The 25,796-nt window shown below is 43.2% G+C and overlaps 1 protein-coding gene across 3 annotated transcripts in view; it reads left to right on the top strand.

Moving 5' to 3' along the window:
* Sv2b (synaptic vesicle glycoprotein 2B) overlaps nucleotides 1–25,796 on the top strand; it is a 168,652-nt gene that overhangs the window by 93,870 nt on the left and 48,986 nt on the right. For all 3 annotated transcript variants that reach the window (XM_055623267.1, XM_055623266.1, XM_055623268.1), the window contains exon 2: nucleotides 7,437–8,280. In XM_055623267.1, coding sequence (XP_055479242.1) covers nucleotides 7,830–8,280 — 451 coding nt within the window. In that variant the 5' untranslated portion in view covers nucleotides 7,437–7,829. The remainder of the gene's footprint in view (nucleotides 1–7,436; nucleotides 8,281–25,796) is intronic.

The following is a 25,796-nucleotide window of genomic DNA, read 5'->3' as shown; positions in this document are numbered from 1 at the left end:
CTTTAGTAACTATCTGAGTTTGTTGCCTCGCCCCATTAATGTTCATGTAGAAATAGATGACAATGAGCTGCTTTTCCCTTCTCCCCTTCTTCCTCTTCCTGTCCTCCTCTTCTTCTTAATTTTTTGAGACAGGGTTTATCTGTGTACCCTTGGCAGTTCTGGGACTCTCTTTATAGACTATATAGGCAGTTCTCAAACCCATAGAGATCTGTCTGCTTCTGCCCTCTTGGGTGCTGAAATGAAAAGAATGCACCATCGCCATCACCTTGCTAACAATGAGCTTCTTAAGGAACATTCTATGAGACGTGTCCTTGTATGTCTCAGTCTTCTCCAAGTTCCTGTCCAACAGTCAGGGGTACCTGATGTTATGAGATCTCTTAATCATAAGGCCTTATCATTGTGTTCTTCGTTTGCCCTCATCAATTGGGGTGAATTTCTTATCAAAGCTAATTTTAGCCAAGGCACAACTACTACTGGCTTCTGCCAAGCAGGACACCAGTGCACCAGCTCTTCTGTGGTTGCTCCTGTTTTTTCTAAGGGTATCATCTTCTGTTACTATTTGCACTGAAGTGCAAATACACCCTGCTCTTAATAATCTACTACCAGAGCTTGACTGGACCTGGAGAAAAGCTTCATGTTTTATTTTCTCCCTAGCTGTGACCCATCAGGCAATGACTAGGCTATGTTTCCTAATCTTCTTTTCCAGTAGAGTTCTTCTCTCTTCTACAGGTGGATTCTAGATGATGCAGCAGAATGGACCCTCAAATCCAGATATCTAGACTCTGGATAAAAAACAGCATTTTACTATTTAGAAGATCATGCATGCATACATGTTGTTAGGATTTCCAAGGAGAAGAGGGCCTATGACTGTGGCAAACACAGATTTTTAGCAAATTAGATAGACTCCTTTTTAGTAGGAACAGCTTTAGAGAGGTACCTCTGTATAGATTGCAGCTATAATTCCATGTCACAGAATCTACTCATGAACACACAAATAAGGGACTTTTAGTGAGCATATTGAGTTGTAAATTCACCACTGTAAACTATTCCGAGGAATTCCCATCACTTCTATGCTTCCCAACTCCCTCAAGTTCATTTGGACTCAACACCCACTCCTACCATGGCCCTAGACCACCCCTGACCTATTTTCTCTCTTTATGGACTTGCTTATTCGGGTTATTTTATGTAAATAGAATGAGACAATCTGTGGTCATTTGTAACTAGCTGAATATCTGTCCAAACTGTTGTATGTATCACTAATTTGGTCCTTCTTAATGTCAGTTTACCTTGTACTGCATAGATACATGACATTTCATTTATGTGTTCATGGGCTTGTGGGCACTTGTGTTAATCCCACTTTGGAGCTTATCTAGATGCTACTGCTGCGAACATGTTCAAGTCTTTGTGTAAGCATATGTCTTTATTTTTCTTGGGTAAATTTTTTTTTGCAAACTATTTTCCATAGTGGTTAAGCCATTTCTCATTCTCACCAGCCATTTCTCATGGTTCTACTTCATCGCCTCGTAGCCCACATGTGCTGTCATCTATCTGTTGATTACAGCTATCCTGGTGGGTGTGTCATAGTGTCTCATTGTGTGTCAAGTAGATTTTTGTTCGGTTTTACAGCTGTCAATATGACAGTGTGTGCTGTGAAAGAGAATCACAAATAAAGAATGGGTGCTTACCAAATTTATTTTCTCTTGGAATAATTTTTCCTCTCATAAATGAGTATGTTTAAGGCCTCACAGTGTTCAAACTTCTGGGAAGACCTACATAATTTGATTACAGTGTTGTTTTTCAACTTGGTTCTAAACAAGTGTCTATGGCAAATGATTCTGAATCGTGTAGCTAGATGAGGCTATTATTGTAAGAGTTAAAGAAAGATGACAAATAGATCAGCACCAGGAGGTTTGGAAACCAATAGTTTGCAATGAGTAGCTAAATGTCAGTCTGTTCTTTGTATTTGGTTCTCTACAACAGCCCAGATGGGCTCAGATGGGGAGGGAGTTGGGCTAAAGATGGGATCTTGGCTACATTTGAATTCCCAATACTTAGAGAGCAAACATTATAAGATGAGATTTGTGTTGTTACACCTGTGCATGCCAGAAGCTGTGGTGACTGAGGTTTACAGACAGCTCACTGAATCCTCACGGTGACTTTATGCATGAGTGCTATAATTATAACCATTAACAACAGACGAGGAATCCGAGGCACTGAGAGGCCATTAGTAACTTCTGCACAGGTAGCAAGAAAGAACAGAATCAGGGTCTCCCAGACACAAGGGTCTTTGAGAAACTTCTTACTGCCATGCCAAAAAGGCAAATTGGTGGGGAAGATCCTTTGTTTGTCCTAAGTACACAGAAATTACAGGATCCTGGAAATACTGGCAAGCTAGCCTTTGGCTGGCTAGAATCATCACTCTTCTAGTCGCCTTGGTCCTCATCTCCATGCTAGGGGCATGTGCTAGTCATTCCACACATGTCTTCTAGCACATGCCTCTCCCTGGTTTCATTCTCCCCCATCCCATATTTTTGTTAAAGCCAGAACTCATACCCCCACCACTGAGAACTTTCCAGGTCTCACTGAACACCCTCCCCACTCATTTTCACAGTCTTTTAAAACATTTATTTAATTGTTATTAATTACAACTTATTCATTTTGTCTCCCAACTGTAGCCACCTCCCTCAGCCCCTCCTAATCCCACCCATCCTCCCTTTTCTCCTCCCATGCCCCATTCATACAAAATTCCTGCCTCTGATCAAAGCACTAGATTGGCCTCGATTTCCACTCCCATCAATCTCCTTCACTTCCTGTGGATCACTTCACTTCCTGTGGATCCTCTGCTGCAGGCCAGCTGGCTTCTCACTGCTCTCCACAAAACAAGAGCTAATCTCACTTGCGGGTCCTGTCCTCCAGCTTCTGGTGCCTTCCTTGTGGTGCCCAAGTGTCCCTGAGCCCTCTCTGCCTTTGGATGTCTCCCTACCCCTAGGATGCTTTCTCAGCAGGTCTCAGCCAGCAGTGGCCCTCCTTCCTCTGAATTCCCCTTGTAGAATTCCACTTCTCCATGCCTCTCTGGGTCACCTGTCTGGTTTCTTCATGTGCAATCTTCTTCTCTGAAAATTGTGATAACCATGGGACTGCCTCACGGGGTTCATATACTGGCTAAAAGATGTAAAACACACGATAGATAAACTTAGCCCAGGATCTGGCCCAAAGCAATACGTCAAGTACTCAATAAACAAAGATAGCATAAATAATAATTAAAATTGTGTATTAGTTTTTTTTTTCTCATGGCTGTGACAAAATGCCCGACAAAAACAGGAAGAAAGTGCCATCCATCATAGCGTTGAAGGTATGACGGTGGGAATATGAGGCAGATGGTCACATTGCCACTGTACTCGGGACGCAGAGCACCTGATGTTTTATTCTGTCTGGGACTCTGGCCCATGGTTGTTGTGCCACCCTCCTCAGTTAAATCTGCCTTGAAACACCCTTAGACAATCCCAGTGATAGCTCTCACAAGAGAGCGTAAATCCAGTCAAGTTGACAATGAAGATTAACCAGGGTGTAAGTGTCACCACCGAGTGATGATCTCTGCTGTTTGAATTTTATGTTTTCACAATGGATCAGCCTCTTGAGAATGGGGCTACGTTGTGTCCATTTACACAGGGCCGTGCGCACCAAAGATCCTGGGAAATGCCTGGTGAGGGTAGGGAGAAAAACTCAGTCGTGGAAGTGGGATCCACTGTCTATCAAGGTTAGTTTTGCTGCCAGCTGCGTGTGGGGCCTTGGCTTGCCTCCTTGGGTTCCAGTTTAATTTCTCTCTGCACATCCCCCAACATTGTGTTTGAAAGCTTCACACTCAGTCCCTGGTACTAATTCTCTGCATTCACATAGGCACATCCTTTTATCCTCCCAGACCTTCATCTCTCCATCCATGACTCAGATAATCACAATTCGTTCTTGGCCCTGAGCATAGGCAAGGCATCATGGGAAGTGATCACTTGAGAGCTTAGCTAATGGTTGCCCCTGTGGGTGGTTTTTTCCTTGCTGTGTAGCTGATGAACCTGTTGACTGTTCTTTCAAAGGGTCAGAGTAACAGATATTGCAGATTTTTGTAGATCAGATGAAAGAGATCTGCTGTGTCCCAGTTCCGGAGACTCTTAGAAGACCTAAATCAAGGAGTCAGCAGCTTGGCTCTTTGGAAAGCCATGAGGGACACTGTCCTCAGCCCGCTTCACCATGTTGGTGGCCTCAAGCCTGCTGTAGCTTGTAGATGACACTGTCCCTGAAAGCCCACATCATCTTCCCTCCATGCGCATCTGTCTTCCTGTCTCCACATCCAGATTTGTCTTTTACCTGAGGTCACAGTTAGTTTAGGCTCACCCTAATGCCCTGTTTTAGCACTTCTGTAAAACTTGGTGGGGGTGTGTGTGTGTGTGCGCGCGCGCGCGCGCGCGCGCGCGCGCGCGCGTGCGTGCTTGCTCGTATACTTATGAACAGATGCTGAGGCTAGAAAAACTCATTCAGTATGTTTCTCTCTTACTTTCTCCACTTATTTTGTTGAAACAGGATCTCTTCCTAAGACTGGAGCTCACATGACATTTTATATTTCAGCTAGGCTAGAGGCCAGCAGGTCCATAAAGTCTCCTTTTTCCTGCCACCCAAGTGCTTCCCGGGCATCTGACTCAGTTTCTCATGCTGGCACACCAAGCACTAACCCACTGACTGGCCTCTCCAGTCTCGGACTCTGTTCTTAATGAGGTCGCACTCTCAGGTCCTAAGGGTCAGGGTTCAATTTATCTTCTGTGAAGGAGGCAATTTAACCCACAATATTGCAAATGTTGTGTTCTCTAGAAAATGTTCTTCTGTGGAAAAAAAAATAACTCGGATTTCTCAATGAGAAAGATGCTTCAAGAAATACTAAAAAAAACAAAAACCAAAAAAACAAAACCCCGCTTAACAGGGAGGCCCCTTTGCTTCACTGTGCTTGACTTGCACGGCCGTTTTCTTTAGCCAGATCAGGGGAGTGGAGTGGGGGGTTTGTTTTGACAAAGACCCGTCTCTTTCCACAGAGAAAGTCCCAGCATCTTTACCCAAAGTGGTATTTCCCACATATGCTTTCAGAATTGAGAAGCTTTCTTTCCCGGCTCGTGACATTTTGGCGAGGCCTCCAGAATAGAAATAACCCAGCAGATCTCAGGCTCTTGGCACACCTTCTTCACGTGACAGCATGCTGCAAGCTCCCCCGCTGTTTATGTGTGATTTATTGTCCTCCTAGGGTTCCCAAATGCATGCAATAAAAACTGACTTAGAATATTAATCTGGCATGATCCAGACCAGCCTGGTCCAAGAGAAGTTTGTTTATTGGAGACGGTGAAAATTGTGCAAGAGTAGAGCGAGAGTCATTCTTTTAAGTATTTCTTGCTAGCTTCTTTAGTATTACTGCTACAAGTCTTCTGGGTTGGTAGTGGTGTTTTGGTATTTACAGGCCTGATTTCCACGCTGCAGTTCAGTGTCTTTGGGAGATCAGGCCATTATTCCATTCCCAATGAGCCACCTGCATTTGATACCCAGCATTTTTTTTAAAATCACCCTTCCATGAGAAAATACCTTGTATCATTGGAGTTAGATGATTCCCAGAGCCAGAGTCCATCCAAGGCTGAAGCGAGGAGAGCCAGGTGGCAGGTGTGGGGCTGAGGGCCCAGAGCTGGACTGTGGGCAGGGAAGGAGTCCAGCAGCTGCCGCAAGGGCAGGGGTGTGTTTTCTATTGTGAAGTGACATCTGCTGAATGCGAGAAAGGACAGAGGGTTCCAGGTGTGGCGGGAGGCCTAGAAAGTCGTGATGGTTATGAATTTGTTGGCAGGTGGGCTGAATTAACAAATGGGTTTCTGTCAGCTTTGATAGGAAGAGATCTGAATATCTACCTCAGTCAGAAAATCTGGCCCCTGGGCACAGCTGGAGAAAAGAAGGGCTGAGGGAGGGGCCTAGCCTGTCCTGTGGAGGACCTGCTCAGAGAGGTGGGGCCTTTCGGTTACTTGGGGAGCTGTGTGAAAAGTCCCAGTTTTAGAGCTCTGGAGACTGTTTTCAAAGTTACTCTGCATTTTAATGTGTCCGTCACCCAGGACAGCATTCAAGAGTTAGCCCCGTAAAGAGATGTGGACCTCGCACAACCAGCTTTACTTCTGTTATTAACCCCTCCTGAGCCACAGTTGCTTTACCCATTAGATGAAATGTTCCTTCCTGCTCCCCCCACTCTTTCCTCTTACCCCTTTTCCCTTTCTTTCCTTCCTTTTTCATGCCTTCTCTAGTTCTCACTGTGTAGCTGATTTTCAGTCCACATTTGGGTACATGATTCAGTGATGGCTCGAATCCTGTGAGACTCGAGATTCTCAACCTTTCTAATGCTTGTGATCCTTAAATACAGTTCTTTATGTTGGGTTGACCCTAAACCATTCTCTTCATTGCTACTTTCTAACTGTCATTTTGCTACCATTATGAATCATAATGTTATTATCAGTGTTTTCTGATGGTCTTAGGCTACCTTTGTGAAAGGGTCATTTGTCCCCAAAGGGGTCGTGACCCACAGGTTGAAAACTGCTGTCCTGGAAGGCAATTTGGACAGGGCATCTACCTCTTAGGTGTTGGAGTCAACAGAGAGAACCAGTGGTTAGACCTGAGTTATTAGACAGTGCTGGTTCCTGGTTTTCCAGAACTAGGAAAACAATATTGCCTGAAATATATTGATCTGTAGGCTGGTACTTAGTTTATAATCTTAAACTATTGTCTTTGCTATACAAGTGAGAGCACTGAGGCTTGGAATGAGGCGTCATGCCTGTCATACATCAGAGTCATGCTTCAGAAAATCTGAGAGATGTGGCTCTGGGTCTCAGACTCAGCTCCTATTCTTACCCATTTGAACCAAGTACAAGGTTATAGTGGCCCTTGAGCCGCAATGCTGATCTCAAAAGCAAGCTGAGCCTTGGAGAAAGCTCTCTAGGGTATTTCTATGCTCTACATTTTCAGATGTAAATGATACAGTTACTTCATAGTGAAGTTGGAAAAGCATGTGTTTACATAATAGAAATTGATCCATAGGATACTTCTATTACTGCCGAAAGCTTGGTAAGTTCAAAGGAAACCCATAACATAAAGTTGCCTGGTAGTGAAAGTCCCTTGACCACTTCCTATTGCATTCCTGCAGAAGATCTGACCTTTGACCTTCACTTGGTTCTTTTACAGCTTAAAAGACTTCTCTGTGTGTAGTTTCCATTTGCCAGCCTCACTGATTCAATCCCTATCTAGCTTATGTGAATTCAAATGCCTAACCAAAATCTACCTCACCTTTCACATGAAGTATGGGCATTAGTAAATGTTTTCATTTTATTCATGTCTCAGCCGTTTGTAACCATTTCCTTTCCTGTCTCTACCTCCAGGGCACAACTTTCAACAGAAGGACAAACGAACTTCATAGCCAGAGAGCTGCCAAGCACTGCCCCCACCTTGGCAAAGAGAGCAGCTGGACCCATGTTTCATTAGCGCCTCCCAGCACAAGCTTCTGGGTCACAGAAGGAAAACAGGCCAGAGTTTGACGCCTTCCAAAGACATTGAACACACACCGAGTGCAAAAGGCTGTTTACGTTGTCTTTGTATGAAGTTGGTTGGTTTGAGAAACAAATTTAAAAGGTGCAGCTTTGGCTAAAGAAGGTATATGAACATATTCATCATTTCAACCACATAATAGATGATGGTTATCGGAATAGCCTAAACATTTACCACGGAGCAAGAGATATAGCTTGAGAGGCTACCAGACAAGCCCAGACCAAAGAATGGATGATTACAGGTATCGGGACAACTATGAGGGCTACGCCTCCAGTGATAGCTACTACCGGGGCAATGAGCCAAACCCGGAAGAAGATGCACAGAGTGATGTTACAGAAGGCCACGATGAGGAGGATGAGATCTATGAGGGCGAGTACCAGGGCATCCCTCATCCAGATGATGTCAAGTCTAAGCAGGCAAAGATGGCATCCTCCAGAGCAGATGGCCTCGGGGGTCAGGCAGACCTGATGGCTGAGAGGATGGAAGATGAGGAGCAGTTGGCTCACCAATACGAGACCATCATTGATGAGTGTGGCCATGGACGCTTCCAGTGGACCCTCTTTTTTGTCTTGGGTTTGGCCTTGATGGCTGATGGGGTTGAAGCATTCGTGGTGAGCTTTGCCCTGCCCAGTGCAGAGAAAGACATGTGTCTGTCCAGTTCCAAGAAAGGGATGCTTGGTAAGTAGAAACTCCCAAAGGCCTTTTTCCTTGTAACATTCTTATATGCAAGTAAAGGAGGATATATAAGCATTTATATCGTCTGTCACTGTTAGACACCTTAAATGTGCCACAATGTCTAGCAAAGTTATAGTCTTAGAGTCATTTTGCCATTAACATGTTATTGTATTATGGAAACCAATTTACCAATTTACTGATTCAAACTTACATAGCTGGTATCAGAGCTTGCTTTTCTATTTAAGTTTGTTTGATTCTTAGCTCTTTCTTTGATCCCCAAATCTTGTTTTCTTGAATGACAGACTCTTCTCCTATGAAATCATCATTCTTGTCCAAGTAACAGTAACAATAACATTTTGGAAGAAGTAGACCAGAGGTCTCATTCATCATTTGTTCTTTATGCGTCTTCCCGGAATCCAGTGGCATCTGCTCCCAGTTTCTCCTGTACTTAGTTAGTGGCTGAGTGCCCACGTGCTCTGGATAACTGATGGGCTTGAGCGTACCCACAGAGTTCTCACAGGGAGCTGAGAACTATGGTGTGAAGCACAGATGGATTCTGAAAGATAGAGGACCAGCTTGTAAGTCAGCTAGCAGACCAGCACTGTCAGATCCAAGCCCTCGGGGCTTGAGGCAGAGAGGATTTTGTGAAGTTATAGAGAAGATGGGCCCAAATGGTGTGGAATAGAAAAGATTTATCATAAGTTAGTCAAGGGCTTATCTTGATCGCCAAATGTTCTGAAAACCGTATCTACTCTCTAAATATAGAGCTCAAGAAACATGTAGGTATTGAGATTTGACATGAACCACTTTCTCATTCAAGAAAAAATATTTATGGCTCCCAAGATTTCTACATCTGTCCAGACACCCAACTTAGAAATTCAGCAAAATAGGTACATATTTCTGGTCTATTATATGCTGGTACCCGTTACACAGTCCTGTAGAAAAAAAATAGCTCATTTCTTAAAACAAAACAAAACACTATATATCACAAGACAAGAAGGTCTTCATGAACACAGAAAAGACTTACTAACTTCAAAGATAAACTCTAGGATTCATCTTGTATGATTCTAGACCTTGACTTTGGAAGAAGAGATAGCAAACATTTCTGAACAGACTGAGATAGTAATCATTTTTGAAGCCCAGATGGCCTCTGTCACAACTAACCAAATCCACCACTATAACCAAAACCCTCTGGAGACAACATGTAACAAATGGATACAATTGTGCTTCAGTAAAACTGAGACTGAACTCAGGATGTGGAAGCAGGAGGACTTGAACTTGAGGTCAGCCTGTGCTTTTTGGTCAGACTATCACAAAATCCAGGAAAAAAAAAAGTAAGAAAATGCTTATGTAGAGAAACACAAGAACTGTCACCAAAGAAACAACAAAACTCCAAAACTAGACAAACAAAAAAAATTGTCTCAGGGCCATTGAAACTTGAGTTATACATTTATGCTTAGCTATAATGCCGTTTAAAATTCCATCAGGCATGACCAAGAAAATCAAAGGCGACTGAGTGTATACAAACAGAAGCAATGCTTTGAGAAGCTGGTGTGTCATTAAGCTTTTAAATGCCAGTAGAATTTTTAGTAATGAGTGTGTGTGTGTCCCTACACAGGCACATACACACCACCCAACCTTAAATGTTGAAGAGTAGATTTTAAATAGTTTATTTATTTTTACTTTTATTTGTGTGTTGGTGTTTTGCCTGCATGTGTGTCTGTGTGAGGGTGTTGGATCCCCTGGAACTGGAATTGCAAACAGTTTTGAGTTCCCATGTGGGTACTGGGAATATGAACCTGGCTCCTCTGGAAGAGCAGCCAGTGCTCTTAACCGCTGAACCATCATCTCTCCAACCCAGAATAGTAGATTTTTAAAAGGGCAAACTGAAGAGCAGAATTTCCAACTGAAACCAATCCATCCCTAACTGACTTAAGCATTTCTATGTCATCATCTTGTTTTGTGCTCTTCCCAGCTGAAACCCGAGTCCCTATTTATTCTGGCAATGTCAATAATGGTTTAATGCCCATCAGTCACTCTGGCACCACAGTGGCCTAGCAACCCCATTAGCAGAACTGCAGTATTGTGGCAGCTTTAGCTTCTCGCAGGACAAATGATGGGCACGAGCCGAGGGAATGTGGTGATGATCTGCAGAGCTCACGCTGTTGCAATTTTGCCGTCTATGTTTATCAAGAAGATCTATGACTCAAACTGAGAAGGACACATAGACTCTGAGCAGAGATTTCTGCTTGGTACTTAGGAGACTTGCTGTGTGGTCAAGAAAACATGAATCTATGGGGATCAAGGAGAGGGTGATGAGGGTCTCAGAGTCACTGTGGAGTTAGCCACACATAGAAAGCAATTCAGAGAGCCCTATCTAAGTCCACAGAGATAGTAAGTGCCAAGCAGGGCATGATGGCAGGACGGTCTCACTTTGAAGTCTTTGAAAAAGTTCATGCTTCTGTACTATCCTGCTCTTTTTCTTAATCATGGGCTGTGGCAATGAAGCCATGCCCTGTGCAGACTTCTCTCCACAAGGGGTCATGCTAGAGTGGATAATAACTTGAGCATTGGAGTTTGACCATGAGAGTTTGGCAGCTAGCTATGTTATCAGTCAATGACCTTAGGCAAGTTCCAAATCCTGTTACTCAGTTTTCCCAAGAAATAAGTAGGGTTAATGGCACTTCTGAGGCGAGGACTGAGAAAACACAGGCAAAGCAATAGTACAAGCACTCTCTAAACAACTCCACTCCCGTCTTTGTGCCATGACACCCTCTTGCCAGCATTTGCACAGATTCTGATTGCATTGACATAATGGATGTCAGGACCAAGTGACTTGGGTTTGAAGTATCACTGCTGACTCTTTGTGGGGCAACCTCAGAAAAATTACTCAGTTGCTTTCTGTCTGGGCTCTTTCACATGTAAAATGTGGATTATGGTGGTACCTGGTCAGTAGGATTTCTGCGAAGATGGCTTGAATTCAACCTTTCTGGATTTAATGTAGTTAACCTAGCTGACTTACTGCCTGAACCTTGCAGGTGCTCAAGATATTTTAGTAGCTTTTGATTGAAGTTATTATTATTATTATTATTATTATTATTATTATCCTGATTGCTTGGTAGTGATGAGCCAACCACACTCAGGGCCAGATTTGCTCTGATGACTTTGCACATGTCCTTCAGCCAAATGATGCTCTGTAGACTCTGGAGTTAAGCTGCTTGACCTTAGCTGCAGTAGGCCTTTGTGTTCCAGCATTAACCCAGAGCATTTTCTACTCTACTTCCATTATTAAAAAACAAAACAAACAAACAACAACAACAACAACAAACCTCTCTTAAGTGAAGCCCCTAGCTTGACTCTCAGTTAATGGCTCAAGTAAATAACACAGAGAACAATCCAGGTCTAACTCACAGATCATTTTATTTTTCTTCTTGGAAAAAAACGAAATCAGTCCAGAGAAATTAAAGATGCTCCCTTGGTATCTTAGTTAGTTGTTTCTTGTGAGTATTGTGTTTTAGCTATCCCCTCCCCCATGTACAAATGCCTCACTGGGCAGGAAATGGGTTCAAGGACATATTACTAGCACTAATGGCTCAGCCATGCTTCAATCCAGTGGTGGTCACCTTTAAGACAAGGAGAATGAAGCCACTTGTTAGGTAAGCACACCCTTCATTCTTGTAACTGACTTTCTCTTTTAGTTTTCCATGAATGCCTCTGTGTGTGTGTGTGTGTGTGTTTGTGTGTGTGTGTGTGTGTGTGTGTGTGCCGTTGCACATTCATGTGCATTCGCAGGCTTTTGGAGGCTCAAAGTTGATGTGAGGTCTCTTCCTTGATCTTGCTCCACTTCATCTATTGAAGCAGGGCTTCTTGCTAACCCTTGGAGCTCACTAACTCTGGCTTCTCTCACTGGGCAGCTTGCCCTGGGAATCTCCTGTCTCTGCTTCCCCAGAACTGGGATTCTAGGGGCTGCATGGCTGCCCAGCCTTTGCATGCTTTCTGGCGGTCAGATCTCCAGTCCACATGCTTGTTTGACATTATCCATTAAGCTATTCGCTCATAACTTCTTTAATTTTTTAAAAAATGGGGATTGGAGAGATAGCTCAGTGAACCCGGGTTCCATTCCCAGCATGCGCCTCCACTTCCAGGGGCTCTGACACCCCTTTCAAGGATTTCTGGGCTCCAAGAATGAAGATGGAGCCTTTATATACATGGTTGCAATAGCCATGCACATCAAAGGAAAACAATAAACCTTTTAAACGGTTATAAAAGTTTTTGGCAATTGCCATTCATTGAACACGTTAAGCATGTGTTCCGTGCTGAGTTCAATCCCCAGCCCTTCCCTTTCTTTCATTTTTAAAAAAAATTTGAAATGTTTTGGTAATATGCTCTCATATAGCCCAGGCTAGCCTGTAAATTGTCATGTAACCAAGGATGGTCTTGAATCCCTGGTACTTCTGCTTTTACCTCCCAAACACTGAGATTATAGGCATGTGTCTTCATGCTTCACCTTTGATTCAATTTTAAAAAGGGTATTTTAGTTTTAACTCTGCATGTGTGAGAGGGTATGCCCTTGTGAGTGTCATCCTGGAGATGGAGTTCTATGTGGTAACGAGTTGCCCAGTTTTAATTCTGGGAACTGAAGTCCAGTTCTGTGGAAGAACACCAGATACTCTGGACCACCGAACTGTCTCTCCAGCCCACCTCCCCACTCTATTCATTTAAAAAATAATTGTTGAATGTCGAGATGTGCATCCTGCATCTCTGGTTGACAGAAATACAAGACAGACCAGGTGTTAGCGTTCAGAGAGTTTTATTCTCACAGCGGAAGTCGAGATCTTATGTGACACACACACCAACAGCGCAGCATGGTGCAAATGTTAGGAAAGAAGCAAAGGCAATGTATGGGGGTGAGTCTGGGGAGGGGCAGCTTTGGACTGAGGAGCCTCGTTTTTATGGTGGTTGCTCTGCTCTGGATGGTTCTGTGAGCTTGGGCTCACCCAAAAATTACCTTCTGAAATATTAGGAATTCAGGTGACTGATGAGTGGAGCTAATCAATCCCTCCTCTCTCTTTACATATTCAAAACATAGGATGTGTGTACGCCATAGAGAGTGCCTGTGTAGGTCATGTGACAACTAGCAGGAGTCAGTTCTCCTCCTCCATCAAGTAGGTCCTGGGACTGAACCTAGGTCATTACAGTTGTGGCAAGTGCTCTACCACTGAGCCATCTTACTGGCTTTTTTTCTATCTTTGACTTTTTCTTCTCCTTGTTTTTAACTATCTTTTATGTGATAGTTGTGCATTTTTTTATTGTTATTGAAAACAAAAACACCCTACAGGCCTGGTGGTGTAATATTTCATGAAATATTATCCGATTTCATGAAAAGTTATCCTTTAATTATTTTATATACAAATGATTGCTGAGTGTCAGGGCAGAACATTTGATTTATGAGCTTCTTCTTCTTCTTTTTCTTTTTTTCCTAAGCTTTAAAAATCAGCACGACAGTTACTCACGGGAGAGGAACACTCCATGTCCAAAGGCTTAGCACAAAATATGTCCTCCGCGTCCCTACCACTAGATTGTTTTCATGCATTCCTTTATGTGGTCAATTTATTTCCTTCATATACTCTTGCTTATCACCATCATGTAGGTCACAGGATGGCTTAGCATAGAAGGAGAGCTGATGGTTCTCATACTGACTGCCGTCTGTGGCGATGGCAGCTCGATTCCACAGGCGATGGAAAGCTGTCCAGTGTTAAACATCTTACAGTACTACTACGAAGATTCTGAGCTGGATCGCAGCTGTGGCTGTCATTTAGCACCACCCAAGGAGCTGAATGCAGACCTGGGGCTGGTCCACTGAGCACTATGCCTGCTGCATGAAGATCTGAGTTCGGGTCCCCAGAACCCGTATAAAAAGTTGGAAGGGGTGGCCTATCACTGTATCCCTGGCATTGGAGGACTGCGCTGGTGGGGACAGCTGGATTCCTGATGTCCATCAGCCAGCCAGCCACCTAGCCAAGTCAATGAACTTGAGGTTCAGTGAGAGAATCTGTCTCAAAAAAAAAAGTGTGGAGAGTAATGGGGGAAGAGATAGTTAATGTCTGCCTCTGGCTTCCACACACATGCACACACACACACACACACACACACACACACACACACACACACAGAATGTATACCGTACTGGTGGGTTAAGGGCATGGAGGGGGGTTGTTATGAACTCAGGAGTAGAGAAGGCCGTAACTGATACGGTGATTCCTTGTCAGTATGGGCTGTAGATTTGCCAGGCCCTTTGTTCTGTGCTATGCAAGTGACCTATGCTTCCCAGGTGGCTTTCCTTCTTGTGTTTTCTTTGATAACTTGTCTATCTACTATATGGGCCAGATTGATTAAGATGGATATGCATCTGAGTCATGCTAAGTGCTGTACAGATTTTTCAACCATTTTCCTGGTCATTCTCATTTTATCTTTAAATGACCCAGGGATGTGAGCAGCATATGACTTCCCAGTTCCCCAGATGAGGGAAGTCTTGCTTGGAGACCTTAAGTGATGAATGCTGGATTCCACTCCCAAATGAAGTTTTCTGGCCCTCGGCTCCCTTCATTGCTATTCATCTTTGCATGGATTACTTTCCGCTAATGAGGTTGGAAGGTTGATTTTATCATGCACAGATTTCTTCCCGGGATGCTAAAGAAATGGAAGCTAAAGAGTCAGTGATTTCCCAGAGCGCTTACACTCTCTGTTAGCTTTCTTCTAATTTAAAAGCAAATTATAATAATTACACCACCATAGCATAGAACTATAATCTGATAAACCCTCTCCTTGCATCAATTTACATGAGTATCTGATCCATGGCATCTCTAATCCTTTTTGCAAGGTAAATATTGCCATCATTTCACAGATAACATTCAGATTCTAAAAGGTTAAAGTAACTTGTCTAAGCTAGTTGGACTCAAAACTAAGATTTGCAACTGTTATATCTAACTTAACCTATTGCTTCTCCTTTCCCTTGCTCTGCCATCGATGGAAGACTTTGCAGGTGCCATGACATACATAATGTTAACCTTTTATGCAAAGTGCATCATCTAGTAAGTTAAATGGACTTCCAGCCAAATGTTGGAATCAGTGACAATCATCTCTGCAGATGGCAGGCGGCTCAGCCAGCTGTGTCACAAGGGCCGGGGGACTGAAGGAGTATCTAGTAATTACTTGAATAGACTGTCTACCCAGGACAGGCCTCCAGAGAGTTGGAAAGCAGTACCACCATCCTGCATCAAGCCAAGAAAGATGCCTCTTGGGTAATGTCTGTCACCATGGATATACCACAGCAGCAGAGGCACAAATACCTCCCCCAAATTCACCCCCAGCAACCACATTAGGTGGAACGCTTGGGTACCACATGGGAGTTCATGACTACATAGCTAAAATGGCCCTGTGCAGGCTGGTGGGTCTAAAACCCATCTTTGCTTATAAATCTTAAGCTGAACAAGCCCAGATGATCTGATTTTTACTGTGCAGAGTATTGATTTAGTCCCTAGAAGACGAGGGGTAAATGTCACATTAATGGGAGTGGGGGTTGGGAGAAGGGGAATAGATAAATGGTTCTCAAAATGACTTGGCCTTTGACATGCCCCCACCCCTGGGGTACACTAAACAGATGGATGTGAACTTGAGCTGACCAGGTTGCATAGCCTTTCAGATGGAGCACTTTCTGCTTCACTGCAGGAGATTTTGCTGACTCAGGGACAAACATTAATCTCTGTTGGTGATGTGCAGAAAATAGCTCAAAGAAACCTGCCCCCTGCCCTGGCCTCTCTGCCTCATTTCTCCCCGGCTCTTCGGAAGGGAACTATTATCTTCAAAAAAGGTTGTGTGAGCTGATTATAAGTCAGCTGTGAGGTCTAAATTGCAAAGTTTAGAACATGTGATGTCACACCTGAAGAGGATGGGGAGGGGGGTGTGGCGGCTTCTAGCATGCTCTTTATTTCCAGCTTCAATAAACTGGGCCCCATAGAGGAAGTAACTTGGTCAAGGTCAAGAGTCCTGAAGCCAGCACCTGGGCTTCCTTGTTACTGGCTGTATCAATTAGGGTTTCTATTGCTCTGATAAAACACCATGACCAAAAGCAACTTAGAGAGGGAAGGGTTTATTTCTTCTTACAACTCTCAGGTCACACTTCATCACTGAGGGAAGTCATGCCAGGAACTCAAGGAAGGAACCTGGAGTTAGGAACTGATACAGAGGTCATGAAGGAATGCTGCTTACTGACTTGCTCCACATGATTTGCTTTGCCTGCATTTTTATTTTTTTAATTTAATTTATTTTCTAAACTTTATGTCAGTTTATATACTTTAAATCCCCAGGTTCCTCCTCTCTCCCCTCCCACCAGTGGCCCACTGGTTCCTCTCCTACCCACTCTGCTCACCAGGCACCAAGCCTCCTGTCTCCTACATGTATGCAGGGGACCTAGGTCCAGATCATGCATGCTCCTTAGTTGATGTCTCAGTCTCTGAAAGCCCCCATGTGACTGGGTTAGTTTTCTCTGTTGGTCTTCTTGTGAGGTGGTCTTGTGTTGTGGTCTTCCAGTCTCCTCCGTCTCCTTCCATCTTTCCCTCAACACTTCCACAGGACCTCCAGAGTTCTGCTCCCTACTTGTCTGCAAGCATCTGTCTCCATCTGCTGTTGGCTAGAGCCTCCTAGAGGACAGTCAAGTTAGGCTCCTGTCTGAAAGCATAGCAAAGTATCATTAATAGTGTCAGGAGTTGTTCCTTTACTGTGGGGTGGGTCTCAGGTTGGGCCAATTTTTGTTTGGACTTTCCCTCTATCTTTGTTTCCTCGTTATCCCTACACTCCTCGTAGGTAGGGAAATTTTTGGATCACAGGTTTTGTCAGTGGGTTGTTGATCCCATCCTTACACTAGTCCAGCCTGGCTAGGAGGTGGTTACCTCAGTCTTCTTCCTCTCCCATCCCCCATTAGGAGTCTCAGCTAGAGTTTCACCCATATCCTCCCAGGAGCCTACCCTGTAGCAGGCCTCCAGCTTGACCAAGAGCTATCTATCCCTCCCCAGTTTCCCTTCTTGTTCCCAGCCCTCTCACCCCCTACCCCATTATCCTCCTATCTGATCCTCACCTGTTTTACCCTTCCCATTCCATCTCCTGCCCAGTTCCCTCTCTTTATCCACTTCTGCTTGTCTATTATATTTCTTCTTCTGAGTGACATTCAGGCACCCTCCCTTGGGCCCTCCTTGTTACTTAGCTTTTTGGGTCTCTGGATTGTAGTATATGCCCCAGTATTACCTACTTAGGAGCAGCACTGCCCACAGTAGGCTAGGCTTTCCCACATCAACCAGTAATGAAGAAAATGACCTACAAACTTGCTAGTAGACCAATCTTATAGAGGCATTGTCTCAATTAAGAGTTCATCTTCCCAAATGACTCTAGCTTGTGTCAAGTTGGCCAAGACCTAGCCAGATCACTGGCACAGAAATCTTCTCTCTATATGAAATTGTCTTGCCTTTGTTCCTAAGAAATAACTATATATAAGCCAGTCAGATGATGTCTTATCGGTGTGATTTCCTTTTATAGGAGACAATATGTGCATAGGATATATTTGGCTGCTTTTAACAGTGGCTTAGAAGCATAAAGGCATCATTTATTTACTGCTCCAGAATTCTCACAGTATGCAGCTCCAAGGATTGATTCAATGCCTTGCTGATGTCAGGGCTGTGAGGCTCACATCTCCATGAGTGTCTTTGCTATTTCCTTAAGGTCAAAGGGTTGCCACCACAGTTCAAAGCTCGTTTTATACTCCTCAGGATAGTTTTCTGGGTAGAGAAAGGGAAAGAGATGGTGGATGGCCTTTGTCTCTCTCCATGTTTCCTTTATAGTCTGCCATAATTTGTTACTCCAAGGCCTCTGCAGTATGTCTTATCTGCTCCCCTTCTCCTTGGATTATCACTGGCAAAGGAACCAGATGAAGACAGCCATCTTAAGTAAGCTACGAGTTATCCCTGAAGGTTGGGTATGGAAGAAAATTTTCAGAAAACATTTCAACACCTGAATAAAAGCTCAAAACAAACAATAAACAAAAGCAAGGATCTTCAAACAAGGAAGAAAAGAAAAGAAAGTTAGTGGGATAGGGTTTACCACATGAACTACTTTTTTCCAAGGTAGATGTGATTTCATAGTTTTTAGCTACAGCACTATCTCTGCCATCTTAGATTAGACACTTAAGCATCCTAACCCTTGGTTTCTTAATCAATAAAATTAAGACATCATCAGCACTTACTTTATAAGACATTTATGAAGATTAACTAAGATCATGCATAGGGAGGCTGGAGAGATGGCTCAGTGGTTAAGGGCATTTACTGCTCCTGCAGAGGACCCAGACTTGGTTCCTATTACCCTCATGGTAGCTCACAACCATTTGTAACTCCAATTCCTGGGTCTCTGGCACTCTGTCTGGACTCCACAGGCAACAGGCATGCATGTGGTGTACATGTATGCATGCAGCTAAAGCACTTATACACATAAAATAAAAGTAATGAAGCTTAATAAATATAATGCATAGAAAGGCTCAGCAAAGTCTCTGGCACATTAGGATCCATCAAATATGAGTTTATACCTATATTATATATATATTTACTTTCTACAATAAGGAGTCACCATTTATTCATTGGCTTCTAGTTAATAAGACATATAAGTCTTTCCCCTCAAGGGACACACATTTTCATGAAGAAATATAAGAATCAAAGACCACTGCTCCTCAGCCTTCATTTCTTTGTCAGGAATTAAGGCAATTCCAGAACTCAGTGTACTTGTTTTGTTTATGAAACAGGGTCTTGTGTTGCCCAGGCTGGACTAAAACTTGCTTTGTGGAGACGATGACTTTTGACTCCTCACTTCCTGTCTCCAGTTCCCAGTACTGTGACCACAGGCATGCAGTCTGCATACCTGGTTTATGCAGTGTTGAAAAACTGAATCCAGGACCTCAAGCATGCTGGCTAGGCACTTGCATCCTTAGCCTCCAGGACTTAACAGACTCTTAGTAAGTCTCCCAGCATTTCTTTCTCCACAGTTCTGCCAGGCCTACCACCAAAACCAGGATTAGATTTGTCCTGCTTTCTGTTCTGTTTGTATGAGTCATGCTGGTAGTCCTGTATCTCCTAGTATACCTCTTATCACCTATACTCTCACCCACATGCAACGATGTGCCCCTTTTCCCTTCAAGCCTTCTCTGAAAGCCAGTTACCTTCTTTCTGTAACCAAACTTGTTCTCCCCGAAGAGTGTTACCTATCCGTCCAGGATGAACTGTTTTCTCTTTCACTCCCTGCATGCCAGTGCTCTCGGCCCTAATGAACCTCCCCAAAGACTCTCCCTCTCTCTTGACTAAAAGAGGTCAGATTTTAGTTGTTTGTCACCAGGGTCTGTCACTTCCTACTCATTCTCACAACAGAAATCCAGTGACCTCTGGGTCATGATGTTTTGGTCCTTTAGGAGTTCAGCTCCAGGATTATTGTCATATTACAACACCATAATAGTTCCCGGTGGCTTCATACTTCAGAGTGCCTTGGCCTCTCTGTTCCTCTGAGCCCTCTCTAACAGACATTTGATGAAAGTGTCTCTTACTGTCCTCTTCCATTCACAGCATTCATCACTGAACTTAGATTTTATGGCCAGTCATCCGAATCAACACACACAGCATCGATTTTCTTGCGCTTCCTCCTTTCTTGGATTCCCAGCGCTGGTTGCATTGGCTTTATTATCAATCTGTCTTTGCATCCTACAGCTGAGTGTGACTGCAGAGAAACACTGTCAGGTTGCATGCTGGCCCTACTAAGTTCCTAATCAAGGACCTTCAAAGGCTCTTTGTGATGCCAGTCATTGTGTTTTATTTCCTTGGTCCATTTTCTCTTCCAGGGATGGTGATTGTGTTTCTTATCTACTCTTCATCGCTTCTGAAGACCTCATTCTTAGGCCAACACTCTGACTTATGAACTAAGTTCTGCTTTCCCTAAGAATAGCAGGGGCAATTAGAAGGGAGCATCCACAGCTTCTAGCTCCGCGGCTACATGCTGTGGTGGCGTCTTTAAATCTAGGGAAGGAACCTAGTTGTTTGCACATCAGCTCTCATCACCTCCCATCTCCCTGGGATATCACTTCAAAAATTCCCACCTTCTATCCAATCAACAGTTTTTTTTTCTTTTTATGGTTTTTTTTTCTTATCAACATCCAAAGAGGTGCAGTTTCATCAGTGTTTCCCTGCAATGATCTTTTCTCGTCTCTGTTTAAATAAAACCCACTGAATCCAATCTTCTCTTTCCATTCTTCCTAGAACTCATTTGAACAGGTTTAAGTCCCAGTCCACTTCAGAAGCTTATTCTTGCCTAGGCCACTAATGGCTCCAATGTGTTCAACTTGGTGGTCAGACATTTCTGCTCAGCATCCTGACGAGGTCACTGCAACCATTTCCATTACTCTCCTTTTCTCCTCAGCACAATGTGCTCATTAGACTTCTCAGCTGCCACTGTCTCCCATTTCCAGTTGCTGTCCATTGTCTGTTACTTTTCACTTTCCATCCTGAGGCTCTTTAAACACTGGAATACTGAAGTGCTCATTCCCATGCTCTCTTTACAACCACCCAGGCCTTTGGAGAACTCAGTCTCTACTTTAATATTTCCCTTCTGGCTGATATTGCTCTTGATGGATCTTCGGAACCCAGTCACTTCATCCCACCTCTCCTGCTGCCATCTTGGCTCATGTTGTCAGCATCACTCACTTGGCATATGTTATAATGGTCCCCTTACTGATTGTCATGATTAAGCGTGTTGGAAGGAGATGCTAGGGTAGAGGGTTAGTCAGGGCAGATCTCTCAGAACTTAGGCTTGGAGTGTGAAGTGGAACCCACCATATGAAGAACTGCAGACGGAAGAATGAGAGCATGTGCAAGTGCTAGAGGAGTCGCTGAGTCAAGAAAGTACATAGGGCATCCATATCTTGGGACCACACAACGTAAATAACGCATTAAGGGTATTTGTGCTGCTTTACTAGGCTACAGGGCAAGAGGACACGCTCAGTCCTGATACAACTTGATGAGCTGGGGTGGATGGGAAAGGGAGCTTCCCTTTTCTAAGGAAAAGGGAAGGGTGGAACTGGGAGCGGAGGAGGAATGGGGCTGCAACAGGGTGTAAAGTGAATAAAGTAAAAAGAAAATAAGGTTATCATAGAAGAAAGTATTTGTCAGAGGAGCGAAGAATAAGAGATTTGACTCATGAGTTATTTATTTTATGTTTAAAATTTTGAGTATTCATTTTATTAACATGCTATTAAAGTACAAATCAAACAAGACACATGGGTCCTCAAACAATAGATAAAAATAACTGTTTTGCTAGTAGAGTGTTTTAAAAGCAGAGTTTTATTTAGCAATTCAAATTTCCCTTTCTCTTTGAAACTATAATAAGCTCTGCCAAACATAATTCAGCAGCAATTTGAGGTTAGGCGGTGGCTACTCCCTTTAGATGAGACATCTATCCATCTATCTATCTATCTATCTATCTATCTATCTATCTATCTATCTATCTATCTATATCTTTTAGTTTTATATGCTTTAAAAATACTCCCGTGTGTGTGTGTGTGTGTGTGTGTGTGTGTGTGTGTGTAAGTATGTGTGTGTGTGTGCATGCATGTGGAAGTGCCAGAGGAAACAGAAGGAGGTGTTCGATTTCCTGGAGCTGGAGTAACAGGTAGTTGTAAGCCATTTGTCATGGGCTTGCTTAGGAACTGCATTCATGTCCTTTGCCAGAGCAGAAGGTACTCTTAGCCACTAAGCCATCTCTCTAGTCTCCATCTTCATATGCTTTGGTTTTCCACAGCTCCTGACACCTGCTTCCTATCAGTGCCTGACTGGCTTGACCCATGTGTGTTACTTATTATTACTGAGCCTAGGAGGTGCTGAAATTTTTCTTTTGAAAAGTGTGAACTTAGAGTGAAATAAATATTTGGAGTAGTTGCAGGGAACGAGAACTCAGAAAACTCCCAGGAAAATTTTTCTAGCATAATTAGTACATTTAATTTCCATGTATTTAGGCAAGAAAGAAAAGCTAGGAGTGGCTTCTTCATCCTGGGTTAATTGCTGAATAATATGATTATCCATGTCAGGTCCTCTTTTTTCTACATTACTCTAAGCAAATACAATCTGATTATGCACCTTGTTATCACATTGCCTCTCCTCCTTAGAGGAAGTATCCTGTGCGTGGGGAGAAAACCATCTAGCTAGTGAGGGGGTTTGGTGCATGCCTGCTACCTGGAAAGCAATTTGGCTATCCCATACTGGGAACCACAAACTTATTGATTCCCTGTAAACCCATGATTCTGTTTCTTAGGACCTCTTTTGAGCAAACAACTGGCAATGCAGACAAGAACATATGCACCGAGATATTCTTTCCTGGGTCATTTACAAACTGGAAAAACAAACAAACAAACAAACAAACAAACAAACAGTCTCTGGAGCTTCCAATACTGAAATGATTTTGACCCTGTAACTACAGCACATTATACCCACAGACATACTAACAACCACCTTCTAGTGGTGCTATGACGAATATGTTTTTTTCTTATTGTTTATATATTTTGAGGGCACTGTTCACATTTTTCCAGGGTGAATATGAAGTATTTATTTATTTATTTATTTATTGAACAAATATTAATGGCTTCCTTTTCTCTGGCAGTACTGGGAATGGGATCTAGGGCCTTGCATGGCGCTTTCTCATTGAGTTACAGCCCCAGGTCTGAGGAAACATTAACAGAGCATCTACCTGTGCTACATGCATGACACACAGTGGAAAACTTCAGCAGAATTGACAGAACCCTCCTTCAGGAGCGGACAGTCAAAGGAGTTTGATAAGCAACCGGTACAAGGTGGTCTAATAACAAATACTGACGTGTGGCATGGAGGAAGAGCTTGTCATAGAAAGATGAGCAGGGTGACCATGTTTGTTGGGGACAGGGGTCAGTAAACTACGGACAAAAAGCCTTTTGACCTATCTCTATTTGTACTGCTTAAAGAGATGCACGTATTTATTTAAAATTCAGTTGATTACAGTGGTTACTTATGGGTTATAGTGTAAGAACTTTATATATATATATATATATACATGATACAGAATTATCAAATACAGATAATTCTCATTCCTGTGTTAAGACCCTTCACATTCCTTTCTCTCTCTCTCTGAATCAGGTCTCATTGTGTAGGCCTGGGTGGCTCGGAACTTGCCTTGAAGACTAAAACTGGCCTTGAACTCACAGAGATCTGCGTGCCTCTGCTTCCCGAGTGATGGGATTAAAGATGTGCACTACCACACCCAGCTTTTTTCAGTCTTTATAAAAAACAGCAAATCTCTGTAAACTATAGCCACCCGCCTGCACTCTAAAACACCAGAACACATCCCTTCTATCTAGATGTATTTTTGCAAAAAAAAAAGCACAAACTTAAAAAGGGAGGAGGAGGAAGAGTCAGTGAAAGCTATATAGCAAAAACCCTGGGAGGTCTGAATTAACTGCTTGTTAATTCAGAAGTGAAACATGTACTCTCTGGCTCTTAGCAGAAAAATTTGGTGAGGTGGAGGTTAAGACATTGGGGCTAAATGTGTAATGAAATGACATTTATAATGAGAACAAAAACAATTTAAGAATTGGGTTGGGAAAAGTTTTTTTTTCATTGAGGTTTTGTTAGAGGGAGCAGAAAAGTATTTTAGTCGAAGGAAACTTAATATTGGAACATGACTCCTTCTCCAGGTCTGAAAGGAGGGAAGACTATTTAAAGGGCAAGTTAATATAAACAAGTACCTTCCAAAAGTAACTTCCTCCTTTGTGATTCCTCTCTTGCATGTTTGGCTTAGTTTTAAAATGCCACTCTTTCATCTTCATTTCCCTGAGCCCTGGCTTCCTGAGGCAGCAGCCCACACCCGGATGCACTATTAATGACGATAGGAACTTAAGGTGTTTGTACATCTTTGCTGGGCATCCACGCCTTCTCCATATCATCTCCTGTGTCACCCTAACAGCTCTGCAAGAAGACCACTGTCTGAAGTTTATAAAGAAGTCACATGGCGGTGCTAACTGTGGCCATGTTGCTGGTAATTATGCACACTCTTCTCCACAAAGGGGGAGTCCATGTCTTTGTTATGCTGCCAACGGTTAAAAAGCAGGGCCTTCCTGGTCATATCTACCTCCTTTTGACATCATGAGCTCTGCTCTTCAAGTAGCACCATAATTTTTAATCTCCTTTTAAAAAAAAATCTCAGTGTTCTTGGGGCGGGCAGCATGACACTTCCCTAATCTTTCAGCAGCCCTTTGAATGGAATTGAAGGATGATGGTTTCCAGCTTTCTAAATGGTCTCTCATCTGCTTCAAGCTAAAGTATGTTTTGATAACTGCATTGCACTCTAATTTTCCAAATTTATTATCTTAATTTTTTCAGCCAAAGACGGGTTTTAAATTAGTTTAGTAGTGTGCAGCCACTTCAGAGGCGTCGTTAGCTTCACATTTCTCTCTCCTGGTGGATAGGATCATTTTTCTTCCATTCCTCCTCTTTCCAAACTGAAAGACAGCATTTAAAGAGTTCTTGCCCTTCCTGGTGCTGCCAGTGGCTTGGGTAGGGAGGTTTGCTGGTGAAAGCACCAAGCTTGGAGTCAGGAGACCAGAAATACAGTGATCAGAGACCCTCAGCCAGCATCAAGGTTCTGGGAAAGTCCTGAGCTTCTTGACGCTAAACCATTTTACTTGATAAAATTGGGGGTGGGTGGGTGGAATTCAATATGTAATTTCTAAGACTGGCTGATTTTGTGGTGAGTCTGGATCAGTCAGGCAAGGACACCAATGTCATACTAGTTATGTGAAAAGAGAGACTTTAAAGTAAGAGGTTACTAATTGGGTAAGTGAAATGGTTTTGGAAAGCATGGCTTAAATGGTGGAAGTAGGATGTAGCTAGCACCCCTAGAACTGCAGGCATGGAGAGAAGGCAGTGGAATCATTGTAACTAAACAGACCAGAGAAGAGTACCCTGGAGCCACATCTCAGAAGAGGGGTCCCTGGCTGGCTCACCCTGATGTGAGAGAGGAGCATGGGGGCACAATGAAGCTTCTGCTAATTGAGTTCAGTGGCTACCATGAGAAGGAATTGCTGCTGTCAGGGTGGTGGTGACGAAACCATCATTGACAGGATGGGATGTAGAGGATCTTCATTTCTGTTCTTCAAGCCTCTCTCTATCATCCTCTGTGAGAAGAGCTTAGAAGGAAGCTGCATAATAGCTTTGGACCAGGAGACAATAGCTTAATGCCTGGAGCAGTTTTTTTTTTTTCCTGCTAGGATAGCAAATGGGTAACCTGGAAGTCACTTCTGTTAAAAACATGTCTTGTGTGTCCCTCAGGATTTTAATTAGACATCTGTGTTTAGGCTTATGCATAACCTATCTATCTATCTATCTATCTATCTATCTATCTATCTATCTATCTATCTA

The sequence above is a fragment of the Psammomys obesus genome, unplaced genomic scaffold, assembly GCF_907164565.1.
Source record: "Psammomys obesus unplaced genomic scaffold, mPsaObe1.curated_primary_1811, whole genome shotgun sequence".
Classification (NCBI taxonomy): Eukaryota; Metazoa; Chordata; class Mammalia; order Rodentia; family Muridae; genus Psammomys; species Psammomys obesus.
Note: the sequence above shows the minus strand (reverse complement) of the source record. Positions and strands in the feature narration are given on the sequence as shown.